Below are 11,158 nucleotides of genomic sequence, written 5' to 3'. Positions count from 1 at the left end.
TACAACCTAAAAATGACTGTTCAAATAATGTGTGCCTAATAATTTGTTTATACAATGTGGCTGTTGTACATTTAAGGTATGTTGTAAATATATATTATATTTATCTGATAGTTTGGATATCAAAACATGTATTTGGTATAAAATGCTCAAAACCCCAAATGCCATCTCTCTCTCTGTTTATGTAATGTCACTCTATGGCTATTTGACAGTTTTAACTGTAAATATAATTTTCCTTAAATGCTTTGACCTCTTTTTCAACATTACAATTAAAAATGAGAAGGAAAAAAAAACCAAGCACTGTTTTTTGTTCAGTCCACATTGTTTAATCACTGTTTATTTGGAAGAAAGTATAAAATTACAATAGTAACCAGAGTAATTATGTAACAATTAGGTCACAAGTTTCAATCACAGCAGGCAAAGCTCTTCAAACTCAAAAGAAACTAAAACAATAGACTGATAAACATTTAATGTTCTAAAAAGGTTTATTGTACTTTATCCAATTTCACTCAGAGGTATTTTCAGTGAAGACCAAGAAGAAAAAAAAAATAAAATAAAAAAATAACCCACAATAGCTTCATAAAATCAATAACATAAAACATGTTAATCCATTAAAATCATATACATCCTTTCCTATCTACTGCCAATTAAACACCATAAGTCATTACTTTGCAAGTGTGTGTAGTACTTCTTGGCCTTTCCCTGATTTGTTCAGCTTCAAGCTCATTGAAACGGAGAATTGAGGAGCTAAAGTACGGTGCAAACACAATGCTATCATAACTGCTTAGTGATTATAATAGCAGCTGATATGATTCTAGTGGGGAGTTCTCCTGTATCCACTCCCATTCTTACTCCTTTCCTACCCTTTGCTCAAAAAGACAAGCCTACGGTGGGATGGACCTAAACTGCCTTAGCAAAGCCCACTCTGTTGTTCTCACGGTCAAACATGGTGTAGTACTGCCCAATAAACACATCTCCCAGAATCCACAGCGGCCCAGCAGGAGGAGGGATATCCAGAGCCATGAATCCACTCAGACAGATTTCTCTACCAGCCTGGCTTTCCTGTACAGACAGACAAGATTTTCAGTCATACCATGGCCCATTTGTGATATGGCCTGACGCTGGGTAAAACCACACAACTCATATTCCAGTTATTCAAAGCAAATGTGGCTGGAGAGGGTTTGGAAGAAGTCTGACAACGAAAATATCACGTGACTGCTTCCTTTATACACGATTATGTAATTTACAAGAAAACCAAGCAGAGAGGTTTAAGACAGCAACAAACATGTTAGTCAGGTTTGTTGCATGTGACTAACCTTGAGAATGTACTGTTCTCCAGTCAGCGTGTAGGTCTGCCCACCCAAATTGAAGGAGATGGTGGGAAGGGAAGGCACCTTCTTGCAGTCAACCATGTACTACCAAGAAACAAATTAACTTTCAGCAACAATCTCACAAAAAGGCAAGGCTTGTTTTAAATGCTTACATGAGCTGACACCTTGCAACACCCATACCTAATTTTAAACAAAATCAGTAAGTCTAAATAAATCATTGGTAGGACCAAGTATTTTAATAGCATGCAAGGAGTTCAGCATTGTACTACAAGTGTCTAAACTCCTAAATGGTCTCCACAGTTCTAATATCAATGACTGTGTACCTCTCCCTGAATCAGGGGAATGGCTCCAATAGCCTTTTGGAGAGCCTTGACCTCCGCAGCAGGTCCAGTGATCAGAGACGTGCCAGTGTCCACAATGGCTTCACAGCCTCCCTTACAAAGGGTCAGCTGACTGCCAATGGTCATGCTGGAAGAAACCAGAGACTCCTGTTAGACCAACTAACTTCTCATTATAGATGTAGCACAGATTATGCAAGGGCCAAACAAAAACTTGGCCAAGCTTCCCAAACACTCTGTAAAGAAAAGAGCTTAAATAAAAGAGCCTTTGGGAAACAAAGCCCTGGTGATGAATGAATAAAATAATAAATAAAAAAATTCAGATTCATGTAAAAGTAACAAAGACTGGGTTGTGCTATGCCAGTGTGAATTCTATCAATCATTAGATATATAAACATTATATACACCTTACTGTCAGACTTGATCTGGCAGATCACTTACTGATCTTTTCTGTTTACATGAAAGCCTACCAGAGTCACTGGCGAAGTTAAGCAGCTTTTCATTTAAACGCTCAGCATCTTTTATAAAAAAAAAATTAAAAATTAAAAAATGTTTTTAAAAACCTTCAGTGTCTGATCATGAGAGTATTGAGAAACCTGCTTAATTTTATGTCCATGTAACAGTTTCTGCCTCGAGATCTGCACAAACACCAACTTCCTCTCAAGAAAGGAAGACACAAGCATGACTTTGCAGTGAGTATGACAAAGATCTCTCACCCATCCATGTGAATCTGCCAGTAAGCCTGTCGGGTGATGTTTACGTAGTGAAAGTCTCCAGTGTAGAACTTTGGGTCTGTGCCTCCCAGAAGTAGTTCACCACCAGGCTGCGTATCTGGGTTCCTACCAAAAATCAATGATACAAAACAGAAATTTGGCAAGCTCATCAAGAAATAATCAGGAATCTTCATCACTGGGATTAACTCCTCTAGTCAACCCAGGGGACTTTGACACCATCATAGAACCTGAAACATTCCCTCTGTATTCAGAACTATTTAATATACCACTGCTCACTTTGCTTCTTCATTCAACCCTTTTTTAAATAAAATAAATAACACGCTTACTTTATTATTAACCATAAAGTGTTAATAATACTCTGTATATAATAATATATATAATAATACTCACTCTGTATTACAGAAGCATTGATGCATATATACTAGCAACAAACTTCACACTGAATTTGCTGACAAACACAATACAAACCTGTTAAGATAGAAAGAGAAGACATTCTTCTCCACTTTCTTCTGGCTCATCATCATGTCAAAGACTGGAGGAACACCGTCTACCGCAATGCGAGGGTAAGCCATGCCCAGGATGCCGTCAAACTTTGCAGCAATGAAGGCAATTCCAGGCTGTTTGATGGCCTCGCCAAATATCTGCTTCTCTACAGCAATGTCTCCAATCTGCAATTAAACTTTATTTTAATTTCAACCAGCAACAGAGTCACGGAAAGGCTGATTTATACTTTCTGTGAACTACATGAACATGTAAGCAAGATGGCCACCATTGGACTTTGCCAAAAAAAAATAGAAAAAATTTGTCTATTTTAAAATAGACAAAAACAAACTATACAGAAGAAACTTACTGTGCAGACATCCTGGCTGAGATAGCCAGAAAGACTCCCGCTGCCATACTGGATAGCAAAAGCAGTACCGTTCTTCACATATGTGCTGGATTTGGCCCCATTATACTTGTGATGAAGCACTGCAAGAACAGCAACACAACTGAGTTGCACCAAGATGACCCACAACCAACATCAAACATTCAACAATAGCATAAATAATCCATCAATCACACTGTCTTTAAGTAGCGTCTAAAGTGTTGACTTACAGCATGCAATGTCAGTAAGGGAGCAGTGGACAGACGGCACCCACAAGTTGGAGGACCCCGTGTCAAACACCACAGTGAAGGTCTGGACTGGACTGCCAAGACCTATCTCACCATAGTATTGGGCCTTTGAAAGTGAGACATACAAATTTTGGTTGCCTGAAGATTATGCAAAGTAAAAAAAATAATAAAGTCAGTTCCAAATAATCTAATGAATTTTACACCAACAGAAAAGTTAAACAAATATGTGGTTTACCAAGCAACAATTGGGCAAAAAGGTTGTTTGCCTAATCTCATAGTTCTCCTTTTGTTAGGACAGCATGACTAACAGTCTCATGATAAGCAACCATAACCATTCAAATACTGGTGTCATGCTTTTCAAAATCATGACAGAACAAGTTTCAAGATCATTCTTGCAGAGGTCAGCCATGAACAAGCATATTCTTAAAGCATGCCTAATCACATGGTCTAACTTTCTGACATGGCCCAACATTTAACTTCTGAATTACTTCCTTCCTGTATATCTCGTGGAAAGACCCAAAAAAAAAAAAAAAAAAAAAAACACCACACAGCAGACAAGAAATGTGACTTCCTCTGACCTACACCCTCAGCAATCCTTGCCACATAATTTCCAAACCCAAATAGTAGTAGTACCATGTTACAGAGCATCCCATGACTGACTGATTCTGCTTGATTTGAAGTGCTGTAAAATGGCCACACAACGTGCTATAGATCAGACCAAATTTTCAAGTCATCTGCCATACTGGAATTTTGTACATGCAAGCAATCTTGAGCATTATCTGCATGGCAATTGTTTTCAAACTACTTTCTCTGTGAATAATCCAGCCAAACTAAGGAGCATCAGAAACCGATTAAGAGGGCCTCCCACAGTACAAACACACAATAAGATTAGCAAACCAGGCCAAAAGGTACTACAGGCTAGTTTTGGTCAGCCAAGAGTGGTTGGTTTAAAGAGTAAAGACAGGCCACACTCACATCCAGGTAATTCTTTAGTGTTTCAGGGGTTGGGCCGGATTTGGGTGGGAAACCCAGGTTGTATTTCATGTGCCGAGAGTTGGCCAAGAGTTCCTCCACAGATCGGCCTGAATCGGACATTGAGCGCCTTATGGAGCGAAACTTCGTTAGGGGGATCCTGTAACAGAAACATACAAACGTTAGAGTTAACACGGTCTCACACCATTCTCTACATCAGTGTTTCCCCGTCTGATGAGAGCAGGGGTGCAGTGTTAAAATCCTTCAAACATTTTTAGAGTGAGTGAGTGAGTGAGTGAGTGAGTGAGAGTGTGTGAGTGAGTGAGTGAGTGAGAGAGAGTGAGATTCCCTCCCCTCGACCGCCCCCCATGCTGACCCATCAACAGCATGTCAACATCAGTATGCGTAACATATGCGTGTGTTTTATCCTAATAATTAGCGTGTGACGATGCATGTGTAGTGCAAAAGAATATGGACAAATTTCTTAAAAAAGAAAAGCTCCAGATGCTTCTGGACCATCACCTTCATCCTCATGTAGCTAATGCTGTCTAGCATTGATGTTTGTGTAGGGTGACAATTTTTTTAAAAAAAATTTCACATTTTCAAAAGGGTACTGTGACTGAAAAAAGGTTGGAAAACACTGCTCTAGATGTTAAAAGCGGTCACCACCACCATACCAAGCTCAAGGCAACCCAGCTTAAACAGCATCCTTCCATGGTGCTCACAGAGAGTAAACATGTCTCTTACAATAGAATGATCTCAATCTGGCAGGGTTTGAGCTCCTAATATCCAGCTTTTTGTGAAATGTTGGGCACAAAAACAAAAGCCAGGCAGTAAACAAAAGCATTTCTCATCTCATAAGCCTCAATAACAAAAGCTTTACTCTGCTACAGAACAGGACTAACTATTTAAATGTGACTAAGCAGTTGTTAAGCAAAATGAAGGATAAATGCCAAGAGTTTAAAAACGAGTTAACACTATACACTGAGGTCTCTCCACCCTTCCTCATCTATCTCTCTCTCTCTCTCTCTCTCTCTCTCTCTCTCTCACACACACACACACACACACACACACACAAAGATAAAATGTTTATTTTAGGTTGTAAATATTCCCATTCAAGCAGAGAACACTGTACAATCATAAATTTTCTAGTTGGACAGGCAATATTAGCCATTTGGAAATCTCAATTTAAAAACAGAAGGAAGAGACATGAACATCATGAACTTATTTAAAGCTCTAATAGAGTCACGGATTAAACTAGAACTTGACTTCCACATAATGAATGGCAATGTGCAAATGTTTGGAAAGAAATTATGTGCATGAGGGTTATGAGGGTTTATTTTATTAAAGGATGATGGAGGAACTGCTTCACTGGTGATTGGTTTATTAATCTAACCACTCTTTGCTTTCATGCTGAAGTGAAAACATGTAAATAAGGGTTTTTAATAATAAGGGTTGCTAATAAAGCGGGCATAAAGAGTGAGTGAGTGAGTGTGTGTGTGTGGTCTGACAGAGCACAACTGCAGTCAAACAACTGAAGGCGTGAAGTTTTTGGTGTGAACTGTTTCCTTTGCCATTAGTGAAACACTGGAGATAGTGTAACTGCACGAAGACACTTCAAGTACAGAACCTTTCAGCTAATCTTTGATCAATTATTGACAACTGTGAAGCCAAAGGCGTTGTAAACTGGGTTAGGTTTAGTTCTGTAGATATGTTGGTGCTATGAAGACAATAACACCATTTGTTTGTTTCCCCCTTATATATATATATATATATATATATATATATATATATATATATATATATATATATATATATAAGGGGGAAACCCTTATATATATACCTATATACCTAGGTATATATATATATATATATATATATATATATATATATATATATATATATATATATATATATATATATTTTACACACCAAACACGTCTTACATGTGTTCTTGTTTTCAAACCATTACCGACAGCTCCAATGGGACCCTGCTATCTAAATATAGTCCAGGGTTTTGCTGAGTCACACGCAAACATAGAGACGATAATTCAGGTCAGCTAAATTAATTAGCTAGCAGGAAACAAACTGTAGCTTACGTTATTAACGCCAGCGGCTCTCACTTTCAAAACTACAGCTTGCATTGTCCACTCGCTACCGAGCTAAACCTAGCTCTTTTGTAAATGACAACCTCACCCGCTGCTGAATAAAACCAGCACAGCGCTTACCTAACAACCGCGTCGGCCGTCCATGCAGCAAGAACCAGGAGCAGCAAACAGGCGAGCTTCATTTTTTTTGTTAGCTAGTGAAGAACTACACAGAAAGAAATAACGCAGTTAAAGTATGTATGCTTGCCCCAACAGGCTGCTTTAAAGACAAACCGCTGCGGTCACTTGACTGCATTGACGCAACGGTCACGTGATTATAAGCACGCGCTCTGGGTGTGTTCATGCGCGGCGCTTTCAGTGTTGCGCGAATAAAGTGCGCAGCTCTCAAAGTCACCTAGCAGCAGCAAGAGCACGAGCACGAGCACGACACACTTTACACAGAATAGCCAGTGTGGTCGGGTTATAGTGAAGGTTTAATTGTTGCAAGTAATGGCTAAGTGTACCATGCGGAGCTGTGGGATTTCGTTATGCTCTGTAGGTCAGCCCAGTCACTATCTTTGTTATACCTACACTTCATTGATCACACATACTCCTTGTGAGGATATTCTACTGACATAATTAATAATGCAGCTAATTAATGCTATGACTACATCGAAATCTAACTCTAATTACTCTCCCTGCATGGCCAAATGTGTCATGCATTCTTATCATCATGGAGGCATTTGGCCCTGTTCAACAGCACTTAACATTGTCCATGAGTGCTCGCTCTCGCTCTCTCTCTCTCTCTCTCACTCACACACACTCACACACACACACAAGATAAAAAAACAGGACAAGGTCTTTTAATGTCTCCCTTCCCTTCTAGTTGGCTCATTTAGATTGTTTTTCCACATGGGATTTATTCACTTGTTCCTTTTTTATAAACAATATTTTATCCACTGACTTATACTTCCCCAGTCCTCATATTCCTCCATCCGTTTTCTGTACCGCTGTTCCTACGCAGGGTCACGGGGCTCCTGAAGACTATCCAAGGGAACTTGGGGCACAAGGCAGGGGACACTCTAGACGAGGTGCCAACCCATCCCAATGCACAATAGCACACACACTCATTCACACACTATGGACAATTTAGAGATGTCAATTGGTCTAACTTCATTGATGGACTTTAATGTTTGGATTTCTTGAGTTAATACCAAAGTCTAGTGAAAATTTCATGTGAATAGCCTCATTGGAAATATATTTACTGAAAAAAAATGTTGACGAATTCAATACTTATTTCCCCTCAGTATGACCCCACTTCCTGTTTTCGGTAGACCTCCCAAGTTGCAAATGATGTCAAACAAAATGTAAACAAGATTTCTTTCTTAACTTCAGCTCATGTTGCTAAATATATATAATAAGTTTATCACAAATTCCTTACATGCCGAACTCTTTGCACCTTCCAAGGAATCAAGAGAATGAACAACCTTGAACTGGAATAAAGTTGGTTTGATGTTGGACGTTCGATATTCGCGGATATGTGGAAATTAAGGGACCGTCTCTAAAGTTACACACAACATTGTTAAACAGGTTTCCAACTTCAATACCATTTGAAGGGAATGACTTACAGTCATATAACCATCTGTAAAGTGTTCATCTAGGTGTCAGCTGTAATGCACACCTCTTAGATTTTTGATATTTAACAAAATAAACTATTAAATCATATATAAATATTGCCATGTATTTTATTACTGCATGGGCTCATACACAAAATATACCATAATTTAAAGCTTAATAGCATTTGAAGGGAATGATGTACAGTCACACAACCACCTGTAAAGTGTTCAGCTAAATGTCAGATATGATGCACACCTTTTAGATTTTTGATATTTATTAAAATAAGCTATTAAATCATATGTAAATATTGTCATGTATTTCATTACCGAATGGGCCCATACTCAAAATATACCATCATTTAAAGCTCAATAGCATTTGAAGGGAATTTGGTTGTGTGACTGTACAGCATTCCCTTCAAATGCTATTGAAGTTAGAAACATGTATAACAATGTCGTATGTAACTTTAGAGACGGTCCCTTAATTTCCGCATATCCGTGAATATCGAACGTCCAACGTCAAACCAACTTTATGCCAGTCAATCACTGATTTCATGTTAAACAGTTCAAACGTTATGATAAATTTTACTCATTTGTAAATTAATAAATCACTATTATACACTTTACCTAGCTGTTTCCACAATAACTGCTATGTCCATATTTGGTATAAACTAATCTGCTGAAAACTAAGTCATAGCATGTTATGTTTACATTTATACCATTTTTCAATTATATTGTTATTCTTTGGCACCTGTCTTTTTCACTACCTTTTATACCTGACACTAAAACTAAACTAAACTAAAACTGTGTACTGTTCAGCACTACACTGTCATTTACTGTGCCTATTGTCCTGTTTTAATAGTATTGTACTGTCCTGTGTTAGCAGACATCTTCATGTGCACTTTGTGTAGAATGTTTGTAGGTCTTATTTAGTTCTGTGTCGTCTCATGTGTTTTCAGTGTGTTGTTTTATGTAGCACTATGATCCTAGAGGAACGTTGTTTCATTTTACTGTGTACTGTACCAGCTGTATATGGTTGAAATGACAATAAAACCAGTTGAACTTGAATTATAGCATCCCATAGAGGGGATGTAGTGAATACTTCTTGGAGTCCCTTAGGACAAGGTCATGTACTCATCTACAAAGTTTGTTCAAAATCTGTTGCATGTTATGGATGAACCATTCCATAAATTAAAAAAAAAATCTGAGAAACAGCATTTTTTTAAATTTTTTTTTACTGGTCTAACAATGCTGCATGATAAAATTGGTGGTGATTTGACAAAGTTTGTTGGAGGAGAAACAAAAAAACACTTAGAATAAAAAAATCCCCAACATCAGCAAGAGGAATAAGAATCTTGATTTGATGTTGCATGCTTCAAAAGTTACAAGCATTTTTTTTTTCTCCAAATAGCACCACTTAGCGTTAAATATAGCCCAAAGTTCTTCTCCCTTAGCATTAGGTTCCTTACTCAGTTGGTGAGATGGGTGCCTTCACACCCTGTTTGGTGGCTTTGCCATAAAATTCATGTTATGGACTGTCTGGTATATCAAAAATCAAACATTTTTGGAATAGTATCAGACACCCCAAACTTTGCAACTGATGTTAGAATCTTGTCTTGTTATTTGTTGTATTGTGGTTTTGACTACTGATTACTGTGTTTGTCATTAAATCTGACAATATGCTCTTTAATGTGATTTAATGTGGTAATTATGTATTTTGCAGTTGTCAACAACATCATCTCACAGGGATTCATTTTGGCATATAGAAACGCCAAATCAGTTCGAGGATGTAATTATGGTAATTCTGACATGGTGTGAACACAGTGTAAGTCTTTCAGGTTTTGTGTCAATCTATGCAATCACCCATGAGTTACAGCTGTTTGAGTAAATTAGGCTCTGCCTCATCAGAATTGTTTGACATGTAGCATGCCATATTGTTAACAAATGTCAACATGTTTTTGATCATTATTGCACTCTGCTGAGTAATTTGACACCAAGTTTATGACAAAAATCCTAGGACTAGTTTGCAAAAGTACATTCTGCATATTATGCAAATGAGCAAAAAAAAAGCTTTCCTGAATATCATTTACTGATATATATTAACTGATACCTTCAGTGCCTTGAGCCTTTTGGTGTTCCTGAGCTCATCAGTGCATTCTTTCTCTTTAACAATGTAATAGTTGTTTTGGCCACACCTAATGTTGTTGCTATCTCTCTGATGGGTTTGTTTTGATTTTTCAGCCTAATGATGGCTTTCTTCACTGGCAGTGACTGGTCTTTGGACTTCATATTGAGAGATAACAGCAACTGATTTCAAATGCAAATGCCTCACTTGAAATTCTACACATTTTGTCTGCTTGTAATGAGGGAATAACATACAACTGACCATAGAACAGTTGAGCAGTTAATTATCCAATTATTTTTGGACCACATATAAAAAGTGTTGCAAGTTCTACACTGTTCACTTGATTTGGATGTAAATGTCCTCAGCCGAAAGTCTGCACTTTGACCTCATGTTCACAATTTAATTTCAACTGCGATACACTGTGGTAGACAGCTAATAAAACAATAACTTTGTTGGTGTCCAAGTATTTATGAACCTGACAGTACATGCAGTGCAGTGTTTATTATGACACATTATTTTAGAACTTGCGATCTTAAATCATATGAATATAAACTATAAACTTTATGAATGACTACAATAAGTAATTTATAGCACAGACTGAAATGGGGAAAAGGCCAGGTGATTTTTTTTCTTCTTCTAATCTTCAGTCTAGTTTGGGTGAGTCTGTGCCCATGATAGCCTCAGATTATTCTTCTTGGCTGATAGGAGTGGAACTTGATGTGGTCTTCTGCTGTTGTAGCCGATCCACCTCAATGTTTTGTGCATGTTGAGATGCTTTTCTGCTCACCACAGTTATAAAGAGTGATTATATGAGTTACTACATCCTTCCTGTCAGCTCGAACCAATCT

General features: G+C 37.8%; 1 protein-coding gene across 3 annotated transcripts; it reads right to left on the bottom strand.

The window, feature by feature from the left end:
- Positions 1 to 318: 318 nt before the first annotated feature.
- Positions 319 to 8,105, bottom strand: ctsd (cathepsin D). Of its 3 annotated transcripts, XM_053622940.1 has the most exons (10): positions 8,014 to 8,083; positions 6,714 to 6,798; positions 4,489 to 4,645; positions 3,496 to 3,619; positions 3,251 to 3,369; positions 2,869 to 3,068; positions 2,383 to 2,505; positions 1,652 to 1,796; positions 1,314 to 1,412; positions 319 to 1,059 (listed from the first exon to the last, which is right to left on the bottom strand). In XM_053622940.1, exons 2-10 carry the CDS (start codon positions 6,773 to 6,775, stop codon positions 898 to 900), a joined length of 1,191 nt encoding a protein of 396 aa, XP_053478915.1. In that variant the 5' UTR covers positions 6,776 to 6,798; positions 8,014 to 8,083; the 3' UTR covers positions 319 to 897. The 3 variants fall into 3 exon arrangements, with proteins under 3 accessions (XP_053478915.1, XP_053478916.1, XP_053478913.1); XM_053622941.1 differs by lacking the exon at positions 6,714 to 6,798 and having other exon boundaries at positions 8,014 to 8,105; XM_053622938.1 differs by lacking the exon at positions 8,014 to 8,083 and having other exon boundaries at positions 6,714 to 6,890.
- Positions 8,106 to 11,158: the final 3,053 nt, after the last annotated feature.

This window comes from Ictalurus furcatus, chromosome 4 (genome assembly GCF_023375685.1).
Source record: "Ictalurus furcatus strain D&B chromosome 4, Billie_1.0, whole genome shotgun sequence".
NCBI lineage: Eukaryota > Metazoa > Chordata > Actinopteri > Siluriformes > Ictaluridae > Ictalurus > Ictalurus furcatus.
This window is presented reverse-complemented; position numbering and strand designations above follow the sequence as displayed.

Coding starts and splice junctions, on each gene's coding strand:
- ctsd (XM_053622940.1), bottom strand. CDS start 6,775: ATGAAGCTCGCCTGTTTGCTGCTCCTGGTTCTTGCTGCATGGACGGCC. Junction 3,069..3,250: donor TCAGCCAGGATGTCTGCACA/GTAAGTTTCTTC, acceptor GTTTAATTGCAG/ATTGGAGACATTGCTGTAGA. Junction 1,797..2,382: donor TGGCAGATTCACATGGATGG/GTGAGAGATCTT, acceptor GGTTTCTTCCAG/CATGACCATTGGCAGTCAGC.